At 38.8% G+C, this 16,295-nt stretch overlaps 1 protein-coding gene across 3 annotated transcripts in view; it reads left to right on the top strand.

Moving 5' to 3' along the window:
* LOC116845125 (erythrocyte band 7 integral membrane protein-like) overlaps nucleotides 1-13,196 on the top strand; it is a 17,377-nt gene extending 4,181 nt beyond the window's left edge. For all 3 annotated transcript variants that reach the window (XM_032817480.1, XM_032817478.1, XM_032817477.1), the window contains exons 3-6: nucleotides 282-462; nucleotides 4,106-4,267; nucleotides 8,981-9,146; nucleotides 9,871-13,196. In XM_032817480.1, the coding sequence (XP_032673371.1) occupies nucleotides 282-462; nucleotides 4,106-4,267; nucleotides 8,981-9,146; nucleotides 9,871-10,017 (656 nt within the window). In that variant the 3' untranslated portion in view covers nucleotides 10,018-13,196. The remainder of the gene's footprint in view (nucleotides 1-281; nucleotides 463-4,105; nucleotides 4,268-8,980; nucleotides 9,147-9,870) is intronic.
* The last annotated feature ends 3,099 nt before the right edge of the window (nucleotides 13,197-16,295 follow it).

Here is a 16,295-nt window from a genome sequence, read left to right as displayed (position 1 = left end):
TATATATATATATATATATATATATATATATATATATATATATATATATATATATATATATATATATATAGTCACAAATAATTTCACTGATTGATGAAATAAATTATTAATCAAGCTTTGATGTAATTGATTATATACTGATTAATAATCCATCTCATCGATCGATTAAATTATTCGTGACTACATATATGAGAATCGATTAATTTTAATTATAAAGTGGTTGATTATTTCAGTCGAAAAGAATTTTAACTGACTAATGCCCAACACTGGATTCATCTCAGGCACATTCGTCGTCATGCCGTGCATCGATCACTGCGTGCGCGTCGATCTCAGGACAGTATCTTTCGACGTGCCGCCGCAGGAAGTGCTTACCAAAGATTCTGTAACCGTGAGCGTTGACGCGGTCGTCTACTACCGCATCCAGGAGCCCTTGAACGCCGTGATTAAAATCGCAAACTACAGGTACGACGAAACAACGATGTCGCGAGAACTTGTCCGAAATGAGACACGAAAAAAATTATGACAGTGACGCGAACGTGGAGAGATGTCGCGTGAAAAAACACGTTCACACGGAGAAGAAAGATTGAATTAACGTGACAGTGACATGACTAAGTCAGTTTTAGCTGAAGAAAATAGAATTTCTGTCTGTTAAGAACCCCAGAAGCTGGTTTATAAGAAGAAATTCGATTTCCTTCAACCAAAACGCATTTCAGTTCCCTGAACTCGCTTGTCGGTCTCCTGAGAGCGACGAGACACTAATTCTATATTTTCTCAAAACCATAAGCGTTATCATGCGTGAGCGTGTTAATTAGAAGATCTCATACCAAAAACAAACTTATAATATATTGTACTTTCATGATTTAAAAGTCAGTCTTACAGATCAAGCACGAGTTGTTGACAATGTCGAGCATTAATCGATTAATATTTTCTTTGACTAAACAATTGACGAATTAATAATCACGATTAACCAATCGTCCCACATAAAATTACAAGTAATTTCGTCGATCGATCATTTCATCAATCGATGAAATTAATTATGTATGGAACTTTGTACGTGATTGATTATACACTGATTATTAATTAATTTTTATCAATTGATTAAAATATTCGTAATTATATATATATATAACGCTTGATTAATTTTTATTGTTAATTTACTGAATATTTTAGCTAATATTTTTACCACAGGTATATAATCACAAATAATTCAAATAATTAATCCAATTAATCAAAGTTTGACTCGCTTGATTATGTTAATTAATTACTAATTAATAATTAATTTCAACATTCGAGATTAAATTACTAGTGATTACATATATGAGGATTGATTAATTGTCGTTATTGATTTGCCGATTATTGTAATCATTTAATTTGCCGATTATTGTAATTATTTGAGTCGCAAATATAATTACAAATAATTCAAATGATTAGTAAAAAACTAATTATTAATCAAACCTTTATTTGATTAATTATCCACTAATTAATTATTAATTTCATCAGTCAATTAAATTATTCGTGATTATATATATGATGATTGATTAATTTTGATCATTGACTTGCCGATTATTTTAGTCAAGGGAAATTTCAATCGATTTATCTGAATTCTGGCTGTAGAAAATCATATGAGACAAGGAGGATTAATTATGCTATTGTCACTTTAATTCAATGAATTTTTCTCTGTGTGAGATTTTGGATTTTTAATAAAATTACGCACTATCTGTATACGTACGTACGACTGACTATCGATTCGTCGACTTGTCACACTGTCAATTATTTTATTCCACGTCTCAACCATCGATCCTCGCTTCATCCTCGAGTTACGTCTTTCGCTCGAATTTATTTCCGCAGCTGTCCGCGGAAACGTTTTATCCCGCGAGTTTTTCCTTCGGCTACACGTCGCGTCTTCCTCCTCTCGTCGTGGGACCGACACGACATTTAAATACTTGATTGCGCGCGCCTTTTTTCCGGTTTCGCGGCCATCACCGTTCGCTTGCTGTAATCTCCGCTTCTGTTCGCGGCCGTCGGGAGTATCCGAGGCGGTACGACGGTACAATGAAAGTAAGCTGATTGCAGGGACGTTAAGGGTTTTTATGGTCCCGCAACGGCGAACCGCGGCAACGAGCTTTGCGCTACTTACGAACTTCGTTGCAACGGAATGATTCACGGGTTATTATTTCTGCCAGTGCGCGGCTCAAATGAGGCGCACCGTTGAAAGCGCGATGCCGTGTGGAATTAATTGATGCAACGTAATAAACATGATACGCGATGTATTCGTGTATGGCGCAAGGTACTTTCAAAACTCCTCCGAGCGAAATTGCACTCGAAACAAATGAAAATTTACTCGAGGCTATAGCGAATATACCACCACTCGGAGTCACTAAAGAGAATATTTAACTCTTTGAACACGTTATCCTGCTGTCGCGGGATATTTATTCTAGATCTTTGAAACAGGTATAATTTACGGAATTTGAAATATCTTTAGTGTTAACAACACGCATATTGACGTTAGTTCTAACGGTTTATGGGATAATTTGTGGAAAAAGTGACTTGAAAAGAAGAAGACTCTTAAAAATGTAATTTTTTCACCTAGGAAATCAAGTATGCGATGCTGCTCTGGTAGATCAGGGCTCGAAAGGTCAAACTCTTCTTAATTTAACGACCCAACTAGAAACTCATTCTACACTGTAAAGAAAAAAATATCTAAAAAAATTTAAAAAAATTTCATTCGGTTGGTATTTATAATATACATTTATTTAAATTTAAATCCTTTTATTTAAGTAGAATAAAAAATCGCTTTCATGAAAAGCCAAACTTTTAAGAAAATTTTCTAATTTGACGAAAATTTTATATTAATAATTTATATAAATAAATACGTTATTAATAACCATCGAATAAATATTTTTAATTTCTTTAATTTTTTTTTCAATATACTAAATATGCTATTTCAACTTCTTTTTTTTTTTTTAATGTTTACTTGAAATAGAATGCTCTCTTACTAGAAGAAATTTCTCTCAAGAACAAGACGTGTAGATAAAGCACATTCTTCTAATTTTAAAAATATTGCACTTAAAATGTTTCTTTTGGTTTTAAAATTCTTTTGTTTATATATAAAAGGATTATATTAAGAATAAAATTAAATCTTCTTTTTGAAGTGTCTCACTCACTATCACTTCGAATAAAAATATCATCACTTTTCACTCGTTTCGAGTATGATACTTCAGACTTCGTAAAGTTTTCTAAATATTTTTTCTCCTAATGATGATTCTGATTTGGTTGAGTCCAATCTGGTTTGTATAATAATGATGTTATCTGGTCCTAACAATCATTAATAATCCTTATCAATAAGATTCCGAGTATCAGACTGTTATTATCACATGAGTTATCGGGTCCCGATATCAGCATCCATACAAGACAGATCGTTGATTAAGATCAACCTGATGAGGACCATGGCAAATGGTAAATTTTTAGTCGGGGAATGTTTCAATCGACTAGAATAAATTCATTGCTGTGAGACTATGCGAGGAGAGTATCTTAGGTTTCCTCTTTAACTTAGAAGATATTTCCTCTTTAACTTAGAAATGTTCACTGGACGATGGAGAGCGAAAGATACACTTTGGGTGAAAAGTCCCTGGTATTCGAGTGACTCGTTCGTCGCTCGGGTCCCGTGGAGTTTCGCTCGGAGGAGTCCAGAGAGCACGACGTGAAGTAGCGCAACACGTGAAAGCCAGTAACAATTGGCGCGGAAACGGTGTGGCCTCCTAATGTTTCCCCATTGCGCTTTCAGACACTCTCATATTTGACCGTTATCTGTCATCACGCGGTAATAAAGGCGTTAACACGCGCGTTAGCTCGTCAGCGACAAGAGCCCGCGCGCGCGCATGTTACGACACCGTAATAGCGCTTTCACACAGTGACGTCGTGGGGGTCGTCGCGCGTAGCTGGTACTTCTGGTCCGTTAAAAATCACGAGAAATGGTCGACAGCGTGTCGACGTCCGGCGTCCGTTCCGTGGGGGTTTAATAGCGCTACCCAGCGCCGGCTCGTTCATGGTTCGCCGCCCCGGCGAGTCAGCCCGTGCGCGTCACCCTCTTCACTTACTTTTCCAGCCATTCGACGCGGTTACTGGCCGCGAGTACGCTGCGAACGGTCCTTGGCACGAGGAATCTCGCCGAGATCCTGTCGGAGCGAGAGACCATTTCCCACACTATGCAGACCGCCCTGGACGAGGCAACGGATCCTTGGGGAGTCAAAGTCGAGCGGGTCGAGATGTGAATATTTTACCTCGATATTTTAGCGCGTCGCGCTTGCGAGAGCGGTGCGGCTGTTATATTTTCACTGTCCCCCCCGCATCCCTCGTTGCAACTTACCCATTTCAGTAATTAATTTGTTGATTACTTAGACTAACGGGAGAGAAGAAGAGAGAGAAAGAGTGAGAAACACAGAAATCGAGATGCGTCGTTTTGAACGCGTATGTATGTATATATGTATGTATGTATGTGTAAAGAAAATATTTGTTTCCACTGAGAGAAGCAGATTCACACTGTGATTTTTTAAAATATATTTTATGAGATAGTGGTTTTTCTTTCTCGCTCTCTCTATCAAATTTTGCAGTAGAGCGTGTGATCACGGAATGTATCCCAGTGATTATCTATTATTGAGCTGAAGTGCCTGAAGTCTTGAAAAGTTTTACCGGTCGTATGAAAATTTGAAGGGGTCGTTTGAGAGTACAAACGTACGAGCGATCTGAAATAGGAAACGATAGATAAGTGGGCAGATGAATTCAAATTAAGCGCTTTGGGCAAATTGATCAAGAAAATTGGGCAAGAAAAAAGTGATTGATCCAACTAAAGTTATAATTATTTTCAGCTCTATTCAACTATATTCTTTCCAATAAAATAGTAGCAGTAACATGCATATTAAGCTATTATCACCAACACTACAATAAAATTTAATAAAAAAAATATTTTTCTTGTAATAATTTATAATAATTATTTTTCTATGTGTGATTATAGTCTATAGTAAATAGTAAAACATTTTTTTCGTGATTATGATCTATACCCTAACAGCACAAATATCCAGGAGACGTCCAGAGTACGTTCTGAGAACGTTCTGGACGTTTCTACGTCCTCAGAACATCTGTGGGACGTTCCCAGGAGATTTTGTGCTGTATGGATAGTAAGTACTAACTTTTTTTTTGGCGGTGCATGTTTTCCTCTTTGAGAATAGACTAAAACGTCCTGTAGCCGGCACTCTGCCAATTTTCGGCGCTCTTGTGTGGATATTATTAGAAACTAACTTAAACTACTCGGCGTTGCCCGGGTTATCACAAAGTATCAAGAGGACGAGATCAGAGGCAGAGGGTAGGGTGTCCAGGTTTCATAATTGCCTATATTTCCCGGTTGTAGAGCGTAACTATGCAAAATTTGGTTCAAATCGGTCAAAGGGTTTGGAAGTTTATATTTAGAAGTTAATATGTATTTATATAAGAAAATATATTTAGAAGTTAATAGGAAATACACAAACAGATATTTTATCTTATATATATATATATAGATTAATGTGTATAGTGATTAAAAAAAAAATTGATAATTAGAAAATTTCCACATGCATTAATATTTGATAAAACTCACGCAAGAGTGCCGAAAAATAGCAGAGTGCTAATGGACGTTTCAACCCGCACAGGTGATTGAGCTCATTAGACGAAGATAGCCTTCTGCAGGGAGGAGACCGCGAAGCTCAATCTTAAACGCGTCACACGTCAAGCAGTCAAGAGTCCGTAGAGAAGTGGATTCATGTAATTATCATCGAAGTAAAGTGAACGTAGCGCGCGTGCGCGCGACAGTGACCCAATAAAAGTAATGCGCTAACGAAAATATATCTCGGCCGGCGGGGGTGGAAAGAGAAGGAGGAGGAAGAGAGAAAAAAGAAGTACGTGCGCGCGTGGCGCGATTTAAAATTTAAATGTCCGCCGAATCCGCGTTCGCGCGCAAAACAGGTCGATGACCGTTCGTTCGTTCACTCGCTCGCTCGTTGATTCGTTCATTTGTCCGCTCGCCACGCGACCGGTAAAATTTCGCAGTCGAGTAGAATGAATCGATACGCTCACATATACACCGACGGAGAGTTATTAAGGAATAATTAGATTACTGCGATATATTACGAAGCAGGCGCGCGCACGTAACGACATGGCAATGTATTACTACTTCGATATTAACTCTTTGCGTTCGTATGTCATGGCGCGATGAACTCGCCGCGGACACTTAATAGCGACGGCACGTGTATACGGATCACCGTGTACACGGAGAGTAGTGATTACAATGTGTATAAATAACATTTATCGAATTTCTATAACGTGTATAGTCCGGTGGAAATTAATTACCACGTATCGGACAGGCCTTGATAACGTTAGAGTAAGAATGTTTCATTAAAAAGGGACCGTTTTATTAAATTTTGAAGCGGAAGTGCGAAATGTTCGATATCAGATTTTTAAGATTATTTTGCGAATTCGCAAGCGCACTTGACAATTTACGCGGTTTAACATTAGAACTATCAAATTAAACAAAATGACGACTTCGTATATGATATCTTATGAAAAATATCGTAGAATAATCAAGAAGATATCAAGAAGATTCGAATTTATCAAGAAGATTCGATTATTCTTAAATTCTGTTTATTTTATTTAGCAAAAGATCGAACGGCAACGGCCGAAAAAAATACATTTTTCGTTACGAACGCAAGATTTTAAAAACTTAGAGATATCTGCATAACAAAAATAATGACAATCACAACATCTAACGTTCGCGACACACACAATAACAAAAAGTTTATTTTTGAAAACGAACATTATTTTATTAAATGAAAAAAATTGAAGTATCGATCATATTTTACTAAAATAAAAGTTGGATTTTCGATTAATCGCGTTTTATCTTGCTAAGAAAAAATAATTTTAGTTTTAAATCTTAAAATTTCTTTCGTCGTTTAATGTCGTTGCGTTTCTTTTCTGCCATGTATTATATTTGCGTAACGATACTTACGTAACAATAACGATAATAATATTGTTAAAAATTATAATGGACCTACTGTGGGCCTATTCTGCAACTTCCTAACTCTAATGTTACTATACTGTAAAAACTGTGTGAAATGTGTTAAATTTAACATTTCATGTGTCCCAAATCATCCACTCATTTATGTGTAAACTTAACACAAAACAAATGTATTAAAAAGTAACACGCATAATATGAAAAAAATTAACACAAGAATTTAACACTTGAATACCGTTAGGAATCATAAGTTGTATTAAATTGACATATTTAATATGTCAGACATAGATTATGTCAATTTAACATTATCATTTTATCAAAACCAGATTAATACTTCAAAAAGATTAATACTTCTCTCAAATGTTAAAGTAACGTTTTATTTTAGTTAATTTAACATTATACATATATCACTTTAACACAAACTGTGACTCCTGATGGTATTCAAGTGTAAATTCTTGTGTTAATTTTTTACATATTATGCGTATTACTTTTTATCACATTTGTTTTGTGTTAAATTTACACATAAATGAGAGTGATTGATTTGGGACACATGAAATGTTAAATTTAACACATCAGTGTAGCATGATGTATCGTGCATTTTTTCTACCATATATTATACCTGTGTAACGACAATTTAACTATAACGATAAAAGTTATAAGATAACGTTATTAAAAGTTACAGAATAGGCCTATTGGCATTTAAATCTTATAATTAAGATCCTTTTAAGTTTATGTTAAGAGGATGCTGAAGTTGATGATAAACTTGGACAATGTCGATAACGCAGAGACGATCAACACAATCACGCTATCCTTTTCATATTTTTTGTACATACAGAACTTATGTGTTGCTTTGTTTTATCATATTCAGCAAAAAATCTAAAACCACACATCTAAAATATCTAAAAATCTAAAAGCCATGTCCAAAAATCTTTCTGCAAACTTTTCTGATATTCTTAAGCTTCTGAATTCAGATGTGAAGGTACAGCAATGTTCTTTAAAATTTTTCTGTTTTGAGTATTCACACTTTCGGTATGCAAAAGCTGTGGAACTTTCGGATCAGACAAATATTACGCTGACAGTTTTTATATTAAAATTTTTTTCGTTTCCCTTACATATTGAGCAATGCTCCTATTTATTTCTGTACGTAAAATTCGTAAAAGCATTTGTAATTCTGTGCAACCAATACAAGCTTTGCAGAAAATATGAGTATTCTGTAAGTAAAGTTTTCAGCTTCAGCATCCCCTTAAGACACTGTACTGATTATCTTTTTAGCTACGAAACTTTTGAAGATGAAATAATGGCGGTCTTAAACTTTTGAAATCTTAAACATGTATAAAATTTAACTAGATCAACTTTTCAAACGTCACCGTTTCTAAAGACATATGTTTTGTTTTTTATTATAACTTTTTTCAACTCTTGAGTTGTGAAAACATTAATAGATTCGTATTCCTCGAAGTTTTCTATACCGATTAAAAGAAAAACAGGATTTTGAATTTTGATCAATTTCCCGAAAGTTACAAGCAAATGAAAATGCTAGGTAAAATTTACCCATGTTTAAGTTTTACGTAATTTTTTGTGTTTATGGTTCTAGGGTTAAATATAAAGTCAAACTGTAAAAACGCTGTCCATGGACAAGCGCAAACAGGAAAATCAGTTTGCCAATGTTGAAAGAAAAAAATCGATTAATCAAACGAAAATATAATGGACTGAAAACATGGAACGACTGAAAAAGGAAACTATCGGTTATTTCGATTAAACGACAAACATCGCCCATCCCTATCGCAGACTAGTGTTTACTATTTCAAAACGTAACTGCGAACACGTTTCAGACGATCCCTAACAGTTTCGAGGCCGCTCGCATGCCCATCCATGAACTCGCGTTCCCCGCAGCTGCCCACGTCCGCGTCCGAAACGGATATCTAACGGATGCCTCTGCTTCAGAAAGGATGTCCGACTTCCGGTGCAGCTCCAACGAGCCATGGCCACGGAGGCGGAAGCTGCGAGGGAGGCGAGGGCCAAAGTGATTGCGGCGGAAGGAGAAATGCGAGCTTCCCATTCCCTGAAAGAGGCCGGCGACGTCATTTCCACGAGTCCCGTCGCCCTGCAGGTACGCGCGCCTGCTCGCGTTTCGTATCTCGTCTCCCCGCCCTCCCTCTTTCTCTCTCTCTCCCTGCCTGCCTGCCTGCCTCCCTCACTCCCCATCCCGTTTCTCCGTCATCCGGCACGACACGATGCTAATTATCGAGTCATATACGCTGCTGTACGATACACATTCGCGCGTGTTACACTTCGTTGTTCTCTTCGCCTCCTTTGCTTTCTTCCGTCCTCCACCCAGCTCTGTTTTAATTTGAGCTTTAATTTGATAACCGCGCGACAATCGCTCTCGTTTCACGAAATTATATTATATTAATAATTGTATAATATTAATAATTTATAATCGAGTATTCATCACAGTTACTCTGTATTTGTCGTTGAACAATCGCGCCGATTCGCGATCACGGGAGGGTCACGTTTAATTCACTTAATTAACAAGCGCCACCTCCATAGAACGTTTTTTTTTTTTTTTTCAAAAGAGTTTCCCAGAGAATCATTGCCTCAATGTACGTACGCTGTACAAAAGGGAAGGGATGGAAGGGACAAACGTGCGAAACGCGAAGCTTTATTTGGCTATTTGCTGTGTATTTATTAACAACACACGGCATTCTCCGTGTGCACTTGTGACTCCAATTAAACGGGAACTGTTGGTCGCATGTGGGCGCGAGTGTAATAATTGAAAGATAATAGGAGGCAAAAAGTTGCGTCACATTTGGAATTCTTGTGTGTGCCGACAGCTGCGATACCTGCAAACCCTAAACAATGTGTGCGGCGAGAGGAACTCGACGATCATATTCCCGTTGCCGATTGAATTCCTGGCGCCTCCGCTCGCCCCCACCTCGCACGGCGGCAATCAGGAAACTGCGCGGTCCACGCTCTCATAGGGGCGAAGGGTAAACATTAAAAATTGCGATCACGGTTTCACGACTGATTCGTGTAAACTGAGGCGATCGCAGCTGCGATTGCACGACGCGCGCGCGGGCGCGAGAAAGGGACGCATGATATGTTGCTTCTGCTATGATTGAACGATACAACAGGGGAAGGGAATAGAAAGAGAGAAAGAGAAAGAAAGAAATATATATAAAATAAAGATTGAATAACAAGCCCGTTGTTATTTCGTTAAAATTTGTACCAATCATTTCTGTACACATACACAATTGTCCCCGCAACCGTCATGTTACACGCTTTACATTTGGAAAGCTTCAATTAAAAAGTTAATTTTATGTAAATTAAAATTGTATACCGATAAATTGCTGTTGCCTTGTTTTTAGAGTGAAATGGTAGATACTGATTTCACACGGACGGTCATAAATCAATACTAAAAATCCTTCAAATTGCGGTGAAATCATGAAAGGTGCGAGAAACAATGAGACTGTTTAGTCTTTGCTTTAGCGTGGTCAAACGAGGGACTTATTGATTGCAGGATTGACTTTGGCGCGCTGTTAAGACTAGTCGACAGATCACTTTATATTGTCATATTTGATCCAATAAAGGATGGCACCGAAATGATTATAGATGATAAAGATAAAGATTTGGTCAAACTCGCGCTATCTCTACATTAGGCCACATACTTTTAAAACGATATCTATCCCTCTGATGTGACGTGTATCTATCCCTCTGATTAGTAATTTTAAATCCCGATTCACAAAACTGACAGTCGTTCGATTCCAATATTATTTCTCTTTTTCTTTTTAAAAATTCAACGACATGTCGCAGTATCTCCAGCTTTCCCTGTGGAATTGAATGGCTGTATGACACACTGTGTTTCTACTTTTTCATCCTATTTTTAATTAATTTTTTATTTAATAATAATTTTTGTCCCATACAAATCTCTTTTTTCCAATTTTATGTAGAAAAGTAACCAACAGAAACAATTTTTAAATTAACATCCTCAACTATTCGTCACGGCAATTTCTAACAAATTCAATTCGATTCTACTATTATTTGAGTGAACAAATGTGAGAAATGTCGACTCGACACGTCAAGACAAACATCGTATACTGCAAACCGGAAAAATTACTCCCACATAATATACTTACGACCCGTCCCGATGATCGCACATCGCTGTTTTAGACACTCCCGATACTTATTTTTGCACGAGACTTAACTTACGATACAACAAACGTGTAAGAACGTGTTTTCTGGTAAATATTGATTAATATAAGAAACGCGAGTAGTTAGAAACGAATGTGCTAGTCGAAATATTCAGTCAATCATCGATCTATCGAACAGATCAAACCATCACGTGAATCGATTTATCGAATGGTAAGGCAGTTGCGGAACTGACCGACCGAGGGCGTTGTTGTAGCAGCGCGACACGATCGCGCGCATTTTCGGCGTACGTCATCCATTTTGCGGTTGTGTTCGATCTTCTCGCGTCGGGCAACCGCCGAAAGTGAGTCTCCTGCAGAAATGAGTGTCGGGAGCGTCGAAACTAGCGATGTGCGATCGTCAGGAGATATCCTGAGTATCTTATTAACCTATTAAGGCCCAAGAGAAAACCGCTAAGGATAGGCTTTCAAAAACTATCTAAATTAGGGTAAAACGTCGAAATTTGTTAAAAAGTGAAAAAAAAAGTTGTGTTGGATTTCAACATTCAAGATGACGGACCAATATGTCGGCCCGAAAATTTGAAATTTTGACCTATTTAAGTGAAAATCCGTATAGGGGGGGTTTTGAGTTCGCTGAGTATCAACATCTCTCCACAATTTACGCGTCTGTTGTCTGTCACAGGTGAGTCTCGTATGGAAATGAGTGCCAGAAGTGCTGAAAGTAACAATGTGCGTTCGTCAGGAGATATCGTGAGTGTACTTTATTAATGAATAATCTCCTCGTTTTTCGATGCATACCATCGGTGCTTGTCGCGACGTGCCGAGTCGGTGTCTTTCACACTTGTTATTATCACTTCACTCAAGTGGCAGTAAAATCGAATCGATCAATCCGATCGTCGGATTGATAAATCGGAAATTAGAAATGCAGTGGTAATTAGAGGGAAAGACAAACGGCAGTAGAGCAGAATATTGCAACTTTTCTCTTACGCATAGAAAAATACATGTTGTATTTAAGTGAATGTTATTTATTTCAAGTACTTCATACACTGTAAAATATTTGTGTAAAATTACATCTATTATAGTGGGTTGTTTTGAGGTCAATTATTATAGATGTAAATTTACATACGTAATTATCGCATAAAAATATATTTATATAGACGAAAGACACATCTTGATACGTGTATGAATTTACAACTATAATATTTGGTCTCATAATTACATGGAATTTTACACAAATTTTTTACAATTTAAATTTATATATTCGCAAATAAGCAAATCATAAGTTCATCATAAGCATTAGTTCAAAATACATTCTGAATCCTGGTAGGTTTAACATCAAGAATGTGAAATTAGGACAAATATTCGTCGTTTTGTTACCACATATAGTCGAACTAACTTATTTTTCGATAAAGTTTTATGATATATTTATGAAGATGAATTCTTTTGAATACATGACAATAAGAGAGAGAGAGAGAGAGAGAGAGAGAGAGAGAGAGAGAGAGAGAGAGTGTGCGTGCGTGTGTGTGTGTGTGAGAGAGAGCGAGAGAGAGAGAGAGAAAGAGAGAGCTTTTGCCAAATTTGTAATGAGTGCACGGAATTTTATAATAAAGATTACTATAGGATTTTATAACCGAGGAATAGATCGACATTCTACAATAATTCATTATTATTCCATTCCATATGTGCTATTTATATTTCAAGAACTAAAATGTCTTGTTAAAACATTTGCCATATTTCCAGTGAAATTTCCTATGTTTCTTAACAAAATAGATCTTACACAGTCATAATAGATCTTAACAGTCTGTTTCTCTGAACCACTAAAAATATAATAAAATTAAAAATAATTTAAATGAATGCAAACTATAATATCCTTCCCGCGCACAACTTAAGACAATCGTCAAGAAAATATTCTTTGTTGAGGGTAACCATTACTTGAAAGAAAGAAAGTAAGTAAGTAAGTAAACGGAGCAATCGCTTTTCCTCGCAGTAGAATGCTTTTCTCTCTGTGTACCGCTAATTAGATCCTCCCCTACAATGCTTCCTCCCAGACATTCTTGTGCCGATGTCTAAAATTCCCAAGATGAAGTACCGTTCATATACAAACAAGCGACCCGAATCGGACGGTAAACGCGTATACCGCTAAGCCCGCGCTGCGAACACAGCCGTTTGTCTTTGGAACAAACGCAAGACCTCGCAGTTTGTCCTCTAATTCCGCGCACCGGAGGACACTCGACCGTCCTACTCTCTTGGACGTTCAACGTGGAGCAAATACAGCCACGTGAAGCTGAAACGCGCGCGTCAGCCTACGGCGTTCCCTCACCTATTACGTTCGTTTTTCCGGTAGCTACCGCTTGCACTTGACAATTTACCAATTAAAGACGAATTAATTACGCGGACGTTACTCCTGATCTGATCCCGCGCCGGCGCTGGGCCGCGTCCGATGGAAATTCGATAAACACGTGTCCCGATAAGATCGCTTTCAAAGCTCGCGTTTATTTAACCCCGCGCTAATCTCTCCACCCTCTCTCTCTCTCTCTCTCTCTCCTCCTTGCCTTTCTCTCTAAATCTCTATTTCTCTCTCTCTCTCCCCTCTCCCTCCCTTTCTCTCTCTCCTCCTTTCTTGCACGTGCAAACGATCCCGCGCCGAATATCGTGCCGGATATTTTCCCACGTCGGGAAATACTCCGGCTGTAGGGCGCGAACGGAGTTTACGATCGTCGCCATCGTGATTTGCATACGATCCTTCTGCCCGGGGTCCGCGTCGTTCTCTCGTTCTGGCGTCTGGCGTCACTAAATACCGTGGAATTCGCTTAAACGCGTTCGCTGTACTCGCTGTTTTATTATCCCGTTACCACGAACGTCGGGCGCGCCGCGTGCACGCGGCGCTCTGTGGTTTTTACCTCGCTTGAGTGCGCGAGCTTTTATAAGAATGTTGCGTTCCGTCGCGCTCCACCGTGGGCTATATTTTTAGTGGGATCCAATTAAACTCGGGAAAAGCGCTTGCAATAATAATCGTTGCGCCGCCGTTGTCGTTGAATATCGTGGTTCGATAACACCACACATAACGCGATGCAAACAGTAATATCAAAGAAAAAGAGAGAGCACAGGGAGTATTTTTTACTGAAATGTCGTTTTTGTTCATTTTCATATCAGAAACTGATATTTTTCCATTCATTTTCGCGTAAACAGAACATCTTTCAAATCGATTTCTTACTGAGAATAGATCAAATAACGAAAATCGAATATTCTCGATCTGTTTTATTACATTTGATGTCGATTAGAAAATATTCTGTAATATGCACCTAATTTTTAAAGCTCTGATATAAATGGGTTTAATAAGATCCAAGCAATCGTATTTAAGTAAGATTAGAGTTTTTCAAAAGTTAGGAAACGTATTTTCATACAAAAAAGTATAATCTATCCTTAGTGGAATCCTCTTTTGTGGCCTTAAGAGGATCCTTCTAAAATTAAAATTAGAATATTCTAAGCATAATTTTCTCAAAATTGGAAGAATTTTGTTTTCCATCTACCGTATAAGTTATATTCTTAATAGACATTTCTTCTAAGGACCATCGCACTCAAAATGGCGTAGCTGCATGGCATAAAACTATATCGACCAAGGAGCATTCTTTGCAAATGAATATTACAACTTTTTCCTAGATGCTCATTGGTTGAGATGGTCTCATGCCATGCATGATGCAGCTATGCCATTTGGTGTGCAATGGCCCTAAGAGAACGTTATATCAAAACGTGTTGGTTCGTTCATTACGGCCAAAATTCACGTTAACACAAGCAAACCAGCTTTTCCATGCGGTACCTCTCGGGACGATCCGAGAGAGAAAATGGCTCTTCAGCTTTTCAAAAATTGAAGGAATTTCGAAAAATTAAAGCTATCGCTCGATTGCAATTTTGCCATGCTATTTCCTGAGTACCCGCTGTGTGTATGTGTGCGTGTGCGCGCGCGCGCGCATGGTGGTTTTACTCGCTCGAGTGCGCAGACTTTTTCAAGAATCGTCGTTCGGGACGTGATCCAGCGACGTTTACTTCCCCGGGAGAACCGAGCGATGTCAACCTTTATTTTCTCCCTCTTGTGCTCGTCCCTTTTACTTTTTTAAGTCACACAGAGGAGCGTATAAATTCGAAGGGCACGGCGACGAGGCGAAATCGACGGGCGTCGCTGTGATCTTTTTTGCTCGTCGTGAGCGCGCGCGCGGCGGGAAGCTCTCAGCGAGCGCGGTTTTTCCCGACGTGCATTCGATTACTCTCATAAAGGGGAACGCCATTATTCGCCAAACGTATAAAATTCGATTGCAAGGAATGGAGAAGCGCCCGCAACAGCGAAGGTTAATATCTCTTCCTTGGAGTTGTTCGTCTCGCGCGCGTACGCTACGTTATATCTTGAATTATTAAAATGAAAGCACGCACGCGCGCGCGCTGTCATTTCCCCTTGAAAGATCTCCCCGCGTCTGAAACAAACGGACGACGATATGTCGTCTCGCAAACCGGATTGAGAGAGAGAGAGAGAGAGAGAGAGAGAGGGAGAAAGAGAGAGAGATTAATCGTCGTTCATTTCTCCGCGACCGGTCGCGCAATTTTGCGCGCGGCGTACACTTCATAAATCCCCGGCGCGTTCCATAATTTCCAAAACGTTCCGATGCGCGTTCCCATTTAATCGCGATAAATAATACACGGCCCGCGGAAGCGATTCCGACACATTATCCACCGTATATGTGTGTGCGTATACACAGAAACGCTAATCGCGCGCGGCGCGGAAACGTAGGGCTGGAGAGCCCCCGCATTATGCTAACGATATTCGGCGAAACGAATGGCCAGTCTATGCAAAAAGGCAACGATGTCGTATATTAAAGAAATCCTCTCGCCCTTCGCGTTCGACCCTTCGCGCATACCCGTGCGAGAGCCGAGGAGAACGTCGAGAGAGGGCGGATTTCTCTCACCCACACCTCTCACCCCCTAGACACTCCCCTACCGACTGTCTCTACCCATACCCCTCCTCCTTCAGCCCGGAGAGTCGCGTTCCATGGGAGGACGAGTATTCAACAGACGCGATAACTTTGTTCCTAGTCCTTGCTCCGACCTGCCCCACGCAAACC

Source organism: Odontomachus brunneus, unplaced genomic scaffold (assembly GCF_010583005.1).
Source record: "Odontomachus brunneus isolate Ranch 3 - 2012 unplaced genomic scaffold, Obru_v1 Obru_scaffold_049, whole genome shotgun sequence".
In the NCBI taxonomy this organism is placed as follows: Eukaryota; Metazoa; Arthropoda; class Insecta; order Hymenoptera; family Formicidae; genus Odontomachus; species Odontomachus brunneus.
Note: the sequence above shows the minus strand (reverse complement) of the source record. Positions and strands in the feature narration are given on the sequence as shown.